The sequence below is a fragment of the Leptonotus elevatus genome, chromosome 12, assembly GCF_054856555.1.
Source record: "Leptonotus elevatus isolate MCC_2025b chromosome 12, RoL_Lele_1.0, whole genome shotgun sequence".
Lineage (NCBI taxonomy): Eukaryota > Metazoa > Chordata > Actinopteri > Syngnathiformes > Syngnathidae > Leptonotus > Leptonotus elevatus.
Genome location: NC_141250.1, coordinates 7,641,315 through 7,659,354, shown reverse-complemented (window position 1 = coordinate 7,659,354; position 18,040 = coordinate 7,641,315). Strand labels below are relative to the sequence as shown.

At 38.9% G+C, this 18,040-nt stretch overlaps 1 protein-coding gene across 2 annotated transcripts in view; it reads left to right on the top strand.

The window, feature by feature from the left end:
• Positions 1-624: 624 nt before the first annotated feature.
• The window catches only part of clybl (citrate lyase beta like), a 70,062-nt gene continuing 52,646 nt past the window's right edge, over positions 625-18,040 (top strand). For both annotated transcript variants that reach the window (XR_015096768.1, XM_086092134.1), the window contains exon 1: positions 625-668. Coding sequence is in view for 1 of the 2 variants with exons in the window: in XM_086092134.1 (XP_085948260.1) it covers positions 625-668 (44 nt within the window). In the remaining variant the exon portion in view is untranslated. The remainder of the gene's footprint in view (positions 669-18,040) is intronic.

Below are 18,040 nucleotides of genomic sequence, written 5' to 3'. Positions count from 1 at the left end.
TCAAAGTTAAATACAAATTACATATGTACATAGCCATGTACAGAGCAAATGTGCTGCATTAGATTAGGCAAACGTTTCAGACTGTAGTATTATGAACTGTTAGAATATTTAATTAAGTGATACTGGTATACCAATAGTAGCACCGCACTTTGAGAATCACTAGCTTTTAATTGATTAGGGTACGGGGAATAAAAAATAAAGTAAGTAATTAAGTAAATAAAGAAGAAAATAGTGACATTTTACATATTACGTTTAAATTTTTACTTCATAATAATAATAATAATAATAATAATAATAAAAATAATAATAACTATACTATTAAAACTGTATTCATTCATTTGTTTTTATACATATTTTTTTATTTCACATGCAGTTTTATTTTATTTTATTTTATTTTATTTTATTTTATTTATTTTATATGTCTGTCAGTCTGTCTGTTCTCTGTGGAAGTTTAATATGCAAAAGTTGACCCCAACACGTTCCGCCCACTCAGAAACGTCAAGACTAATAAGCTGCTTCCCCCTTTAGTACCCGCCCCCTCAGCCGCTGCGACAAATCACACAAGACAAGAAATGACTTAACCAGCCAATCGACGCCCTCTATTCTAACTTCGCATGAAGAAAAATGGCGGCGCCCATGAGAAGGACTGTAAAACGACTTTTGCAACAGTAAGTCAAATTTTATGCTTTTTAAGACGGTTTTGCTTTCATTAACGTTTTAAAAACATGACCGGTTGAACTACTTAAGCTCACGGTGGGGCGTATTTGGTTGTATTTTCAACCGAATAGGAGTATAGCTCCAAGGAGTAAATTCACTGCTTGGAAGGCAGCATTTGTTTGTTTATCCTTCTGTATATAAACATGGTCAAGTAGGCACATTTTGTGCCAGTTGAAGTTTGATGCAGTACATTGGGGTTTTGACCTCATAGCTGGTGATTTGGCTTTTTGCTTTTGCCTTCATTATGCCCATATTATTAGGTTAAGTACAGCCAAAGAGTTCTCAATGGTCATTCAGGCTCCTAAGTGGTGACTCTGCTGTCATTTTATCATCTTATTCGGTGTAAAGTCTCTCACATGAAATTAAAATTGAAAGGTGGTAGAATATTGCAGTTCATTGCCCCCACATTGTGGAATGCCCTTCCTTCTAATCTTAGTGGACATTTTTTTAAATCAGGTATACCATTATGGTTAGATTGTTTAATTTTGATTTGCGTTTTTGCTTGTGTTAATTGTAAAATTTTGTAATTCATTATTTTATGTATGACCACCATATTCCATACTTATGTGAAGCACAATGTGAGTCCTTACTGTGACAATTTCTGTATAACTTAAAAATATAAAATGCACTTACTTACTGTAGAGTAGGGCTGCCACAAACGATAATTTTGCAAGTCGACTAATCACAACAGTAGTCGCGATTATTCGACTGATCAAAACATATTGTCGCTGTCCTGTGAAAAAAAGAATTATTTTCTTTTGTTTTTTATTTTTTTACATTTTGTGGATGTCTGTATTCAGTTTCGTCTCATAAACGTAAAAATGACAAAAATGGATGCGTTTTTCACAGGACAGCGACAATATGTAAATAGCAGCATATTGCACCAACAAGCGGCTTCTCTTTTCAAAACCATCATTAGTTTACATTTTGAATTCTTTAAAAATATGTACAAACTAATAATGAAGACAATTAAGATTATAGTACATTGAACTTTGATTAGATATTGCAGCTTGTACCATAATCTCTGACATGTTTATAAATTAATTATAATTATTTTTTTTGCTGTAAATCTTTAGTGTATTTTAAAATTGAACCAAAAACTATGTAGAGTAGCACTAATACTATTAAACTATAATATTTCACTCTTCTTGGGGACTAAGCCTTTTTTTTTTAATGTAGGTCTAGAAGGTAGTGAAATCAGATGAGTAAAATTAGTAAAATACATTGTGCTACACACACTTAAAATGAATGCTTGTGTTATTTTTATTTTGTTTTATTTTACATTTATCAATTATGCTTTGTTAGTTTGTTTTGCTTCATTAGTATGTGTATTTTAAAAGCAGTAAATTGATCTACACAAACAGAATGTAGTCCTTAAAGATTAGGAGGATCTTTTTCTAAGCACTGTACTGCATATTATAACAAACTATTTTGTGCTCTATTGTAATGTGTTGCCGTTGAGGGGTTGTGGCAAAGCTGTCATGTTTTGTTGAGCCTTGCTATGTCCGAGTTCATAAACGCAAGAGAAAATAAAAATATCTCCGTGAGGGAGCACGTTCAATGTCAACGCGATCTGTGGCAAACTGTTTCGGTTATTAATATTATATATAATATAATATAATATAATATTCGCTGACTAAAGGCCCTGTAAACCTTACAAATATCTTAGCGTGCCAAACATCATGTTACACACACGGTGCTAACATACACAGTGCTAATGCTAGCTTCCATACATGACTATATACACTTTGCCCAAAATATTATTAGGCATCAGCCACAACATGCTTCCTTTTTAGATGCTGCTTTATCACTGCCGTGGTGCCATGAAAAGAAGGTTTACCTCATATTAAGGTCAATATGAGAATAATATATTATTCTGGTTGAGCTGCGCCTGAAGTTTCAGGTTCTGTTGCTAACACGGGTTAGCCATGAAACCACACTACCCATAATGCTTTTCTTTTCATTGCGGAACACTACTGGACATGTGCGTCCCAGACATGGCATCCAGCCCCGGGAGAAGTGCGAGACGAGGAAGTTTTCGACAAAAACAGAGCGCCACATAAATAAATACATAAATGGTTTGTCGACTATTAACTAATTCGCTGCCATTTACGGCTAAAGAAATAATTTTATTTCTATTAGTTTAACATTTTTTTCAACTTTTGTTAACAAGAGTATGAAAACCTAGAATGTTTTTTATTGTACATTTAGAACAGATATAAAATTTGTGATTAATCATGAGTTAACTAGTGAAGTAATGCGATTAATTACAATTCAAAATTTTAATTGCCCGTCGCCCCTAATTTTTAATAATCTCTCTCTTTTTAATGAATTTATGGCAGTGAATGAGTTCATATTAATTGTCAACAGTTTTGATCGTTGACGTTGTCGTGACTAATCGACTAATCTTGGCAGCCCTACTGTAGAGTAATGTACATAGCATCAAATGTGCTGTAAATCCCCCTAGAAAATACTGAGAATAGATATGAAAACTCTAGGCTTGATTGACTTGGAAGGTATCTTTGCTGCGATCGTTGTGTTTTACACTTGATGAAAAAGTACAATTTAAGTTTTATAATCATGATTAAAGCACAACAACCACATCGCAAATGGATGGATGGATGGATGGATGGATGCTGTCCTTAATCATTGTGGTGAGCAATTGCCGTTGCAATCGATTCAATGTCCTGAGGAGAAGGTATAAAAAAAAAAGTGCAGTATGCGTTTGTTGTTGTTGTTCTAAACATTCAGAAATAAATGAACAGTCACTCCAGTGTGGTCAGAAAGTCTGTAATAAGGGGCATATTAGTGTGCAAGTCTGGAAGATGTCGACAGTACAGACTTGAGGGAATGTGATATTAACATTTCCCTTCAAGGGGAGAATAGAATTAATGAAGCACGGTAGTGACAGCAGACTGCTGCTAAAGCTGCTCTTCTGCCTGGAGATGGTGCTGTGGATTGTCCGGCATAATTTTCCCTACTTTTAACATCACCTGTGTATATTGCTCAATATAACAGTTAAGCCGGCCTATCCCTTGTATAACACAAACGATGGATGAACAATGTAGGATCATGAGCTGGAGCCTATCCCAGATGACATTCTAACCCATAACCTCTTGAGCGATGGCGAATAAATTAATACAATTCCCTGAGTGGAGTTGCAGGTTGTCACTGATCTTCACCCCACCAAGGTGCAACACTCCTGTCTGACTTGTTTGATTGACAAATCATAATGTGAGAGGCCACTGGGTCTATTTTAGTCCTGAGGGTGGAGCTCATCAGTTAGTCCCAAATGCAAGTGGTCTGTCATTGTGAAAAAGGTGGAAATACATTCCTGTGTCTGGGAGGGGTGGTTATTTGACTAGACTTTGAATGACTGTTGATAAAAATAATTTGTAACTGCATTTTTTGTGAGATGCCAGACAATACCAAGGAGAGTGTTTTCGCATATCTACAGTGGAACCTCGGAGTTTGAACGGCTCGGAACTCGTACAATTCGGACTTCAACCAAAAAATCTGAGTAAAAAAATACCTCTGAGTTTGAACTCATTTTCGGAGTTTGAACACCAAAGCAAAGCAAGCTAAGCCGAACGTACCTTGAAAACGGGTAGCCGAGCGAAGACGAGCAATGCCGAAGGCTCACATTGCGGTAGTTGAGACGATGCACTGCTCATTTCCAGTCAGATTGTGAATACTCCCGAAGGTGCTCCATACTCGCGAGTGCATTTAGATCTTTCCACGACAATTTTCTTCAACATGGGCCCAAAGTAAGACAACAGTGCCAGTGGCAGCAAAGAAAAACATACAGTGCTACGCACCACAGTGGAATTAGGAAGGAGATTATCGCGCAGTTGTAACTACCGCGACTACTTGTGTAAATATTGGCACGAGGACCTCCCTTAGCTGTTCAACAACATGCCTGACGTTAAACAACGCACGCAAGGACCGTTTAGTATTCTAACAATATGCCCAATGTAAAATACACAAACTCAGCACTGAACTAAAGGTAGCATTAACATAGCGTTTATCATCCACTGATGCCAAGGTATTTTTTTATTGTTTAAATACTGTACAGGGTATAAATGTAAAAAACATAAATAGAACTTAAAATAGGAATTTTCAGTTTTTGGAGCTGGGGAACGGAATAATTGCAAAATGTTTTGGAGGTTGAACAATTCGGACTTTGAACACTTCGCAGGAACGAATTATGTTCAAACTCCGAGGTACCACTGTATTGTAAGGTTTTTTTTTTCTCCATTGCAATTTTTGGGCAAATATTTAAATGCTTTGTAAAAAAATTTTTTTCAAAATGCCTCTTGCTCTTGCATTTAACACTTGGCGGAGGTAATAAACCTAACAGCTACAGTTTACAGCCTCAACAAAGGGTCATATCTCCCTAATTGGATCCGTTGTTACTCGAGGGAAGCTACGTCTACAAGGTTAAATGCTCAGACAGCCGAGACCGCGAAGAGGAATGTGCGCTCTTGTTGTTTTGTTTTATGAACAGCCTAAAGCCGCCCTCGCTTCGCCTCGACACTGGCAGCAGACTGCTCTTTGTCACCAACACCCTCACGTCAAAGATGCAACGGCATCCTGGGAGGAAGCGTTGGCTGCCGCTATGAAGTCGACAAGTGATGAAAGTAGCCTGCAGCTTGTCAATTAAGAGAGCCAAGGCCTGGACCTTATAAGTTAATGGGCAGTTTCCCCTCTTGTGGCCTGCTAGGGCTTTATAGCGACGCTTATAAAATGCTCAAGTGTAATGCGTCCCTATAATGTTTTCAGTTGAGAGACGTGAAGCAGTGTCTGCGCTTGCTTGAATGATTTATACGGTGGCGCGTGGTATAGATCGGGATGGGACTTTAAAGTGGCCACTACTGTATTTTGATGCTACTTCCGATGAGTTTTATGAGAATTTAGGGTTCTGTTATAATTAGACTACACAGATCTGATTGGCAGGATAAATGTAATGCAAAATTGGTGATCCGTTGTAATGTCGATCAGTGATGTCATTGATTGGATGCGCCAAATAAAAATCATAGCAAACACAATGTTATTCATTCCAGGGACGTTCTGTGCTGCCATTGTTAATAATCCAAATTTTATCAGCATATACTATACAGTTGGACTATTTAAAAAAAAAAAAAAAAATCCCCAATAGTTTTAAATAATATATTTTTTGGGGGAGGAGAGGAGTTATGTCTGTCCGCCACATCTCAACCCTTGATTGCTTATCAGCGTTTTTGGGAGAATTTTTAGGGTTTAGTTATTATTATCAATTATATGCGAATTTTGGCTGTTCATGAGCCGGGCTGGTCCCATTCCGAAATAGCGGGTTTGACTGTACAGTTAATAAACATGTTGTTTAAATATATTGGATAGGTCCATATTCTGATCGGAACAGTGATTTTTTTTTTTTTTTTAACTCTCTGATTAGTGATCAGCTCCAAAATCCAGATTGGGTAAAACCTAGTAATACTTAGCATATGGCAACTAAGCTATTGTAATAAGCCTACATTTTTTCATAGTGCTCCTTCTTGGCAAACATCACAAACAGATGAAGTAAAATGCACCATACAAAATTTCACTTACATTGTCTTCAATGCATTAAATTTGAGTTGGCATACTTCACAGTAGATATCAGTGTATGTTCTTTTTTTCCTTCTTCTTCCTGTTCTAAAGACTTAATGCTTTGATGCTGGCTGAAAGGAGTATCAGTGAGGTGTGTTAACGTCAAGAGTCCCAAATTTTCACTTGAAATGATAATAGTCCATTTTTTTACAAGCTTTCAGTAGTTTGACTTTGAAGATTGCAGTGTATTTCCTAAGAGTTGCTATCACAGCCAGTCATAATCTGTATCATGAAAGATAACAATGTGTATCACAATATCGATGTATTTTCCCAGCCCTCGTACTAATCGAGTATATCCTTAAATACTCCTAATACTAGAATCACATACATTTGCACGGGATTTATTTGTATAGGAGAGGGGGAAATCCTCGATGAAAATTCCCTCACTCATGTGGTGTCGTCTGTGCAAGAGCCGGCTTTGGCTTCCGGTAGAAAAATAAATGAGTGTTTGAATAAACACCCGTGTGTTGACACCTCATTTCCTCATTGATTGGCGCTGGAAGCTGAAAGCTCGAAGTGTGTTTGTGGGTGTGTGGCCATAATCCAATCAGGTGGGAAAACAACCAGTGGGTCTGTGTAACCAAATTTTCAGCCACTTCATCCTTTGGTTAATCTTTGGATTTGAATGTATTATTTCAACGTTTATTGACTTTTAAAGATTTTCTATCGCGGTTGCATAGGTTTCTGGATTGTTTTGTCCACTAGCTTTACCCTTTTTATACCCGGAACAGTGCACCGTCGGGTTCTATGCTTCAGAATTTGACCAAAATTATTGTGAAAGTCGTCTTATAAAACTTTGCAATTCAACTCCCAATCATGGGTGACATCATGCAAAACATTAGAATCTCCATGCCAAATATCAGCCAAACGAGCTCAGTTTTGCATCTTATTTTTCTTTTCAACACTTGATGAACGCTCATGACTGTCACATGAAACTTAAGCATATCATGCCGGCTGTTTACTTTAGTCCAACAAGCACTGTTCAGGTCTTGGTTTTTTGTTGTTTTTTGTTGTTGTTATTCTGTAGCACTTACTCCATGCATTTGGCTATTGTCGTGCAGGACTTCAGTGTGCTTAAATAAGTTTAAATGCGTTTAAAGCGTGTGGGAGGAGTAAAACTACATAAAAAATGAAATGATAAATGATATGGTCTCTTTATATCACAGATAGTTACCTATTGCGGGTGGGTCTGGAATGTATTCCCCTCGATAAACAGGGGTTCAATGTTTTAGGCATTGCATCATCAGTCAAATGTAACCATTCTTTATTAGTTAATGTGGATGGGTCACTAACCAAGCCCTTTTTTTAACGATACTATTTTCAAGGCAATGCATCAATAAATGGCTCTATTACCTGTTGTTGACCTAGCTAAGCTTGCCTTTGAAATGTGTTACAGAGCATTAAGTTAACACATGTTGCTATGCAAAAACAAACTCTGGTGACTGGTATGAGGGGCCAGCTGAGTAAACGTGCTGCATGGAGGGGAGGGGTGGGTGGGCAGTGAAGGGAAGAGGCCCCACACTACACTTGTCCCGGCGAAAGGTGGATCCATGCGGCCAACAGATGGATCTGTTAGCCTGTATCCCCCAGAGGCAAAGAAAACAACCAAAGCAAGTGTCTCAGCTCTAGCACAGAAGCCTTTGATCAACAGCACATCTTCAGCCGCCGATGGGTTAAAAAAAAAAAAAGAGAAGACTTCGGACCCTCGGAGTGCACATCTGTATAAACAGAATCGGGGAGGAATGTGCGAACAATTCAACAAAAAAAAATTGTTCTTGGCTAATAGGTCATATATATTCTGGAGTTTAGTATCAAATGAAGAAGTGTGGGTCTTTCTTTGTTTTTAAGGATAAGAGAAGCTGAGAATGTTTGCGCTTTACAAATGCGAGGTAATATTCTCTTGGAATTTTGACCTTAAGATTTAGTAAACGCAATTGATGTACAATTATTATTATTGAATTAAATGTACAATTGAACCTCGCGTCACAGATTTTTTGAGACTAGAAGACACATTTTTCTTGTTCTAGATAAGGATAATTTAAAAAAATCTGTCAATATTATCACATTAAAACCATTATTGAAGAATGGCAAAGGAGTTATGTGAATATAATTGGTCAACAAAGTTAACCACTGTAAAATGAAAAAGAGTCGACCATAACTTTTTTTAAATTCGATGATTACGGTGTTACTGTCATGAACAAGTGTTACTGCGACTGTCTTACAGACAGTGTACACTAAATAAGTGGACACCAGAGTCATAAAAAATGCCTCAAAAAAATAAATGGATCTCGTGCTTTGCAGGGACAAGAAATCTTGTGGCGTTCTAATCCCGTGCGATCTCGTAGTACAAGATCTTGTCCCATCCCTATGAAACCGTGATGAGTCATGCGAGCCTAGACTTACTAAACAGAACTGTGTGCTGTGCTGATGTCTGGCGTGATATGCTTTGACATGTTTCACTTGAAATCATTTGTGGCAGAAATTATAATTCTATACTTTTGTTCATATTCAGAATTGTACTACTGCAAGAGCATTTGAATTCAAGTGTTTTACTGTACATCATATGAAAGAGAATGCCGTGGACAAAAATTATCCCCAGCTCTGGCATAATATGCTTACATCGTTTCCCACACCATGTTAATACTTAAGCGAGCCACCCAAGTAAATTGGCCACCACCCAAGAAGTTTTCAAGTATATTTATAAAAAATATATTTAAAAAGAAAAAAAACGTGTTGAGACAGGATATACCGCATGTAACGTTAGTTTGCTGTCACTCACTTGTGGATCGTGAGGCTAGAGGAGACGTAGTAACAGGACTGAGACCCACCTCCCGTCCAACCCGCCTCCCATCAACACCACCGTAGTCCACCCACTCAAGTAGATTTCAAATCTGTGGGAGACACTGCTGTCTATCTTTTGAAATAACTGTTGTACAAAAACTCAAGTAAAAAAAAAACAGTAGAAGAGTTAATGCTTGCTGAACTGAACTACACTAAAGTCGGGCATGATTGGCTAAATCTTGCACGTTGTCAAACATGACAGTAGTTCGGCCTTGTGCAGTACGTAAAGAGCTGGCACGATAGGAGAGTATATCGTGTGACATCATGGATTGTGGCGGGTCATTCAGCGATCAACCAGCACATCCACAAATCTTGTGTTCAGTGTGCGAGTAGAGGCGAGAGAGCACGACAACTCGTGGCTGCTTCAGTGCTTCACCATCACAACAGGCATGCTCGCAATGCCCTGAGCATCCAACAGTTCCTGGGCGAGAAGAACATTACGGTGCTGGAGCAAACTCTCTATTTAGCAATCTCTAAACTCCCTGGGATTTTTTTATTATTTTTTTCTCCTGTTCCTTAGCTCAGGGAGCTGATTAGGGCACTCAAGAAGTTTTATATATACATATACACATTTATTTACGGTGTGCAGCCATCAAATATAAATGTTCTTATTAGGTGCTGATAGCGAAGTTGCTCATTCAAAGTATGACTAATCATTTTTAATGGCTTCCTTACGAGCCTGTTGTTATAGTTCTATATCCCATGTAGTATTCATTTGCGAGCAAGTGGTTATGTGTGTGTGTGTGTGTGTGTGTGTGTGTGTGTGGGCAGGATATTACTTCCAGGTTTGCAGTAAGCCACATTTTTTTTCCTAACTATTAAATAGGCACATACAGTATTTGGATTATTTTGAGTATTCAGTGAACCCCTCCATCTCACTCTGTTGCCGGGTAGTAGAGGTAGTGGTTTTGGTCTTCTCACGCCTCTGAGGTTGGCTCACTGCCATGGTGACGATCAGTCAGTTCCAGAACGATGAGGTGTAATTTAGCAGCATTTCCTGTCTGATACACAACACCTTAATGTGTAATGGGTTTTACTTTTTATAGAGGGGTGTTTGTTAAGCAGGCGCAGCGGGGGGAAGTTGTACATGGTTCTCTGGGGCATTCCAACTTAATGTTTCTTTAAAGCTTACAGTATATATACCTCAATTGTGTAGAAGAGATGCTGAGGCCACATGGATGCTGTTCTTAGTGTGGCCCATTGGTGTCAGTATTGACAGTACAGTTTGTGTCATGATTCAAGGTGGGGGTGGGGGGGTATGTTACTTGTACTGACAGAAACTGAACTATTAACTACTGCACATTTCTATGACATGTTTCTAGTGAAAAAAGGAAGTTCTCATAAAACCTTAAAGCAAAAAGAAGTGGATTGTACTTCAGCTGTGGTGGGAGAAATTTGTTGGCGCAGCAGCAGCAGCAGCAAAAACAAAAACAGATATTATAAAGCTATTTGAAAGTTAAAAAAACTTTTTTTTCCCCCGATTTGATGCAAATGTTTTTTTTTTTTAAGTGCAAAGCTAAAATACAGTAAAATCCCCATGAATAATTGGCATTTTTACCCCCCAAAATATGATCCCAAATCAAAAGAGAGTACTAACACACCGAATTTAATATGAAACCCAGAATTTTAACTTTGTTTAGATGTTTATCAAGTGCCGAGGCAGGATCCAGGGGTTGTGAAAAAAAAAAGTGTACTTCATTGCAACATGTTATATAACGTCTAATGTTACAAATCTACATAATGCGAATGATAAAATTGTTCTCACTACTCATCGTTAATCAAAGAGCATCGCTGGCACAGCTGTTAACACCTATTTCCATATTGTAGTGATGTCGTCTTAAGATCACGGGAACGAGTCAATGGACTCCGTTTATTAACCAAAAAAAGCTACTCTATGGCCATATTGCGGACAGAAAAATACAGCAAGCCATGAAGACACAGTTGTTTGCTAGTCTAGTCTAGTATTGTGCTGTTGTAGGGCAAGTTCGGAAATACGTTCAGTGTGAACTGCTTCACTCAGACTGTCCGAAAAGTTGGATATTCAGTTTGCTAAACAAGGCTTTGCCCCCCAAAAAAAGAAGAAGTTTGCATTCAACGATCCATAGCAACATGGAGAAGCAACAGAAAGCCACTCATGGAGGATTTCAATTCTGTTATTGTTTTCAATCTGGGTAGAAGAAAGAGTGGTTCATACTTGCGTACAGTCATACAACAATCGTATAAATGTTTTTTGGCATGTCAGAAATTTCTTTGGTCGCACCAGTTATTCTGCACAATTGCAGTGCAGAATTTGCATTACATAAAGTGGATAATATAATATTTTACAAGCTATTATGAATGGCGTGGTCACATGTCAGATTTCAAAAAGCGATAACCAAAACAAGGTAATAATTCCAACGAATTGGCTCCTATTGGTTTGGTCCTGTGCTGCCCATCTCATCACAACACTGGCATCAGTTGCAGACAGACGGCCTTCTATGAGCGCTACATTTCATTAGAAACCGGTTGTAGTTCTACCACACACGTTCAAAACCGCAAGGTCACCGTCATCTCCTTAGCATCAGTCTTTTTTGTCTTTGACAAAGCCTCGTCTCTGTCTTCCCATTAGTGTCCGCCGTCCGCTAATGATGCACATTTCTTTACACCGTCCTCTCCCTGTCACTGATTTGCACTCTCCATCTTCACATCTCTCTCTCCCTTCCATGATGTTTGTTTGGCTTCATGGTTTTGTTTGTTTATTGTTTCCAGATGGCAGACACAGACTTAATTTGTGTGGCTTTCAAGTTTCCCAGAGAGCTTTTTACTGCCTTGGCTCAAGCGCTTATCCTGTTTCCTCTAGCTGGGCTTTATGATGGACCTTTTTATACTGGAAAGAACTGTCACTACCACACACCAGTAGTGTACACCAATGAAGATCATGTTTAACATCTTCACGTCAGTCGATCATCAGATGAGGGAATGCATTTCTTCGCCATAAGGGAACTGTCGATGAGTATACTCATGTTCATCACCAAGTACTTAGACATTATGTGAAGAACTAGTATCTGTTGACAGTGTTGCTCGCCTCTCGAGACCCTGCTGAGTCTCGTCTGGGCATCATTAAGTACTGTGACGTCACTTATTTACAGGAACCCAGGAGGCAGACTCACTCAGTAAATGCGGGGGAGGACCAAGCGCTTGTCTTTACTCACCGGATGCGGTTTTTAAGACGATGTAGTAATCAAATCTCTCAGCTATATAAAACCCATCCCTTCTTCGCCTTAAAGAGGGCTTCTCTCCTGGCCAGTGATGATGAAGTGATTGCCCCGGCGTTCCGAGCTGCCTAATCCCATTTTTAGCAATATTTAAACTCTGACTGGTCAAGAGGGTGAATTTCTCTGACTCACCCCAAATATAAGGCTTGTTTAGCCTTTGATTTGTCTTTTTCCTGCAGTGTATGATAAAGTTGAGACGTCACCTGCCTATGCCCATTCAATGTGCTCAGTCTTGGTTTTGATATATTCAGGCCAAAGGTACAACCTAACACAAGGGAATCTGAGTCGAAGTGCAAGGGGATCCAACGGCAGTGTTCGTGTAATCAGTGGTGTTTTTTGCCTTTCAATTGCTGAGCCTCCTGGCTGGCCAAGCTAATCTCATCAGAGTTTGGGCCCTACTGCCGGGGTGAGCAAGAGGACAGCCTAGCATGACCCATATCTCCGTGCCAGGACGGCTACACAACTCTGTCGCGACTGTACAGTCACATCAGTTTACTACGAGGACGAGGCCCTCTGCCAGGGTGTTTACTACGGAACTGTCTGGCACAACAAGATAATGCCCATGCTAATGCCCTCTAAGGACACAGCCACTCGCATTAATAAGGGCCTGAACTTTCTCATCACACACACGCTCTTATCATTTGCAGAAATACAGAATTGACTATGTTACAGTAATCAGTTTCCCCAGTCTTGGTAGTATTTGTAATCCTTGGCGTATGATTTAAAAAAAAAAAAAAAAAAAAAATATATATATATATATATATATATATATATATATATATATATTTTTTTTTTAAGATGAATAAACAGTATTCAAAGCAGCCATTTAAATGCAAAATAAACTACTTTTCCGACCTCCAATAAATTGGATAAGGATGGGAATATTAGAGCTGTCACAAACAAATCTTTTGAGAATTGATTATCCTATTGATTATTAAATCAATTGCCCGGTTAATACACCATTCTCCGGACATCTCCCCCCCTCCACACAGAAAATTACCAACAGTGATAAGAACGCATAACACTTGTTTGCCAAACTTGATGTATGAACACTATACGAACTGTAGAGAAAACAACATTTTAATATTGTCACGGATGGTCTGGTGTCATTCACAAGTACCTCTCATGGCCGTTAATGGCTGTTCTGCTAGCATTGGATGTGATGACTTGGTTAAAATAATAATAATAATGCAACTCTGACTGTCACGCTCGCCTGGTCTTTATTCATTTTCATACACTTTTCCCACAAAATCATGTCACTTTACACTCTCACTCGATCAAGGCCTAGCTATGTAGACACGTTTTAGAGTGAGCTAAGTTAGCTAGAGAAGCTTTAACTTGTACGAGACAAGTTTAACTGTGCACAGCAACTTAGTGAAAGCTCCTGCTTTGCTCCCCGTACAGTAGTGATGGGACGTACTGTGATGAGGCTTTAGCCTGTTGAGAGCAAGCTTACTTAAAAAGCACCGACATAAGGCTACACTTTGTGAGAAGCATGAAACTGGCACTTGCGCAAGCGTAGTTTACGAAAGGATTGCAATATATACAATATAGTGTGTGGGCCGACTGTGGAGTTTACAAACGCCATAGGGTGTGTTCCAAATAGCAATGGTAGGGTATATTACACCCATCATAGTGTAGTGGTTGCCAGCCGGACTGGCTTGTAGTCCTGCGTGTACGTTCCCTGTTCCCTTGACCCCTGTCTCCAAGCGACCCCTACTCAGCTTTGCAGTAATGACATAAAGCTTAATTTTTTGGGTCTTTTTTTTAGTTAAAAGTGACATCAAACCCTGTGCATCATCTTAGCCCCATGGACGTTTGTCACTGAAAGAGTGCAACCGTTTAGGCTACAGGAGGAAAATTATATTTTTATTAACTCATTTGATCCCAGCCATTTTCATTTGAGCAACCCCTTCAATACCAGCCGTTTTATTGATTTTTGACTGATCCTGCAAGGCCCACAGAACATTGATATTGATACGTCTTGTGTATGGAAAGAGTTAAAAAAAATTTTTTTACATTTTACGGCAGTAGTTTTTCCTCCTTTACTGAATATGAATATCTGCTCCAAATATTAGTTATCGCTCTCCTTGACTATTGGAATCGTTATCGGCCCTGAAAAAACAAAACAAAAAAAACATCGGTCTGTCAAGCAAGAGCTGATCCATATTGTAATACTCTGTTATTCCTCTAGAGGTGGCAGTTCATCAAGAATAGTAAGGTCTTTATCACTAGCAATAGAGTTACCCAGCTCTTCAATTGCAGCTGCGGACAAAATGGAACAATACACAAGCGAAGCTGTACAAATACACACCAGAAAACGCCACACACACATGCACACACCAGAAAACGCCACACACATTGACAGGATAACAAAATCAGCAGCTGTCTGTTTGATGCTTTTGTACTAAACAAGTTAATATTTTTAAAACAAAGTTCAGTCTTCTGGAGGATTTGTTGACATCGGACTGTTTGGTCAGTTTGAGGGGTTATGACTTGAGTTTTGAGGTTAGTCTGATTGGAATGTTTAGAATTTAAATCCAATGAATGATGCTCAGTGTTAGATAAATTCAAACGTGGGTTTATAAAAAACAAAACATTTTACGTTGAGTCTGTTTAGTGTGTATCCATTGTATTGCTTGCAGATTGCAAATGTGTATTGAGAACACATTTTTCTTCTCTGCTCCTCCACTTTGTGAAGTAACGTCAGAGCGGAAACTGATGTTAGCCATAATTAGATAATTATTTATCTCGGTAATGTGTCTGAAGTGTTTATTTCACCTGTTGTAGACATGGTAAGTTTCAAGATGGCGTAATATATCAATGTTAAATTTGTTGAGTAATGGGTGACACTCAAATAAATGTGATCTTGTATTGGTAATGTCTCTAATAGCAACCACTCCTGATTGGAATGTTTTGATTATTTTTCCTCTACCAGGATCTGGGGACCCAAGAAGCCAAATAATATCCCAAATGAGCCAACTTCTTTGGGAGAAGTCGTCGGAAGCGTGTCATGTCATTTTGCCTGCACTTAGAATTCACAAAGACATAGAGCTGATGGAAAATGTACTCATTTTGATACCGTTTCATTTTAAACCCACGGTATATCCTGATAATGGTAACCGGCCTAATTCCTACGAATGGGTATTAGTCTAAATGATCAGGCTCTCTATGGTTTATGCTGTCTGGAGCCCTACTTAGCAGGTGTAATGGCCACAGTTGAAAGATTCAAACGGTTGTGTTCAATTTGCAGCTTTAGTGCTTTGTATTTTAAACGTTCCACACGGTACTGCTTTTTCACGACCGTATTTGTTTGCTAAGCTCACCTTTCAAATAGCCATTTTACACCATGAAAAGCAGACTAAGGTCAGAATCAGCCATCAACATATATGTAGACCTGACCAGTGACCACAAACAAATCGCCGTAGCTTTTTACGCCAATCTTCGATGATGCGGTACTTCCTTTCGGCTTTTGTCTGCAGTTCGGGCCACAGCTGTCGGGGCTCTCAGCGCACCCCTGCCAAAAAAGAAAAAACCTCAGGCCACGCGCCACTGAACCCCTAAACATTAAATAGGAGCATTAGACACACCTTGTTAAGGGCTGCTGGTGTTTGAGCTGTGGCTGTGGGTGCGTGTCTCATCCTATGATGAGACCAGATGCACACAACTGCATAAGTCCTTCGCCGCATAACCCTTTCATAAGCCAGCAGATGTATTCTCCTTTTGTACTCCACTGATGCCTCACTCGGATTTCAGTGTCTGGGTAAAAATACCCGCAAGACTAAAGCTTACCTTTTTCTTATGGAGCGTTTCTATAATTATGCACTTCTGGCATCACACCTCAGCAGGGTTGATCCAAACATGAAAATTAATTCACAGCTAAATGATGCTCTGTGCGGCCTGTAAGGAGAAATCAAACATTTGGTTTAAAGCGCCAGAGCCTAAAGGCAGCCAGTGTTCATTAATGCAGTGGTCATTTCAATGAAGGCAAAAGCCCCCCAGTTCATTGAGAGGGGAATATCAATGGGCATAAGAAATGGCCTTAAATGAAGCAGATGTAAAATATTCACTGCTTAAAAATCATGTTATTGGGCAGGAAGAATACATCAGCATAATTAGATGAAACTGTAAACACAGGAGAGCTCAGTCCTGTTCATCAAACTGATAGAAGAGAAAGTTGTACACCCATATACAGTGCTTATCCAATCTATAGACCATCACCCAATGTCAGGTTTTTGCCACAGCTACCCTAATTGGTGAATGCCAAAAAAAACACATAACATTTTAAAATAGATTATTTTCAAATTTACAGTTTTTCAACAAAAGGAAAATGTTAAACATGCAAAAAAGCTTATTTACCCACTCCACAATGTTCTCTCCCTCTTACCCTCTCGCTGTGTCTACCACACTGAGCATCAATCACCTCAGATATTCAATGATAGATGGTATAAATACTTTTGACTTATTTTAATGTTACTAAACTCGACTACAAAAAAAATATCTTAAACTTTTGTATGTTTCAGGCAGAGAACATGTGAGAAATTACATTTCATATAATTTTTTTTTGTTAAGGTCACATAATCCACAAGTTCAATCTCATGGTCAAATTATAGTTCAAAAGGTCAAGTTACTAAAATACCCACCAATCTTCTAAATAATTACAGATTTGTAATCTTTGTTGAATTCCCTTTCCAACAATACCCGTTTTGTGAAGTTTGACCCAGTAGTTCTTGAGATAAAAGTGAAGGAAGGCGGCCACATCCCTTTTTGCCAAAAGTGTAAAAATTCGGTGGACCGTAGCTCCCAAACCCATACTCCGATTGACATCAAATTTGATATTTAGTGTTGTGACTTTCCTATCAACAAGTACACAGAGTTTCATTCAAATATTAATCTCAGGGATGTGATTTTTCCGCTAATTCGCGGAATTCCGCTTTTTTTATCTCCAAAAATAAAATGTTACAATTTTTTAAGTGGTAAAAAATCCGATTTCGTCTCTCGACAGCATTCCATTTTAGTGTTTCCGTAACTGAAATGAAACTGATCTTGCGATTGGCTGAAGTCTCCGTGTTGACCAATAAACGCGCTTGTTATAAAGGCATAGGCGTATGCCATTGTTTGTTGACCAATAAACGCGCTTGTTATAAAGGCATAGGAGTATGCCATTGTTCATTTCTCAGACGTTTTTGCCGGGTGTTTAAAGAAAGATGTCCGTGATCGAACGCAAAGATGCTCCGCGAGTTAAGGAAATTGACAAGATCGTAAAAAACAAGTTTCGATGGGACTGGTTAGAGAAGGATATATCTGCAAATGTCGGAAAGAAGACTGTGACGAATTTGTTGAGTGACTTTATTCGGAAGATCGATCGTGCCGGGAAAGCGCTTTGCATTTGGTGCCGTGATACCGTTGACTAAGGTGGGAGAGGTTTCAAAGCTCTTGAAAGTCACGCAAAGAGCAAAAAACACGTGAAAGAACTCCAGTCAAGAACAACAAATTATTCCATCGCTGGAAGTTTCGGTGCCCAAACGAAAACTCCAAAACTTTACGGCCTCCATCCCTTATTGACATCACAATCGGAAGCGGTAATAGAGAGACGTGAT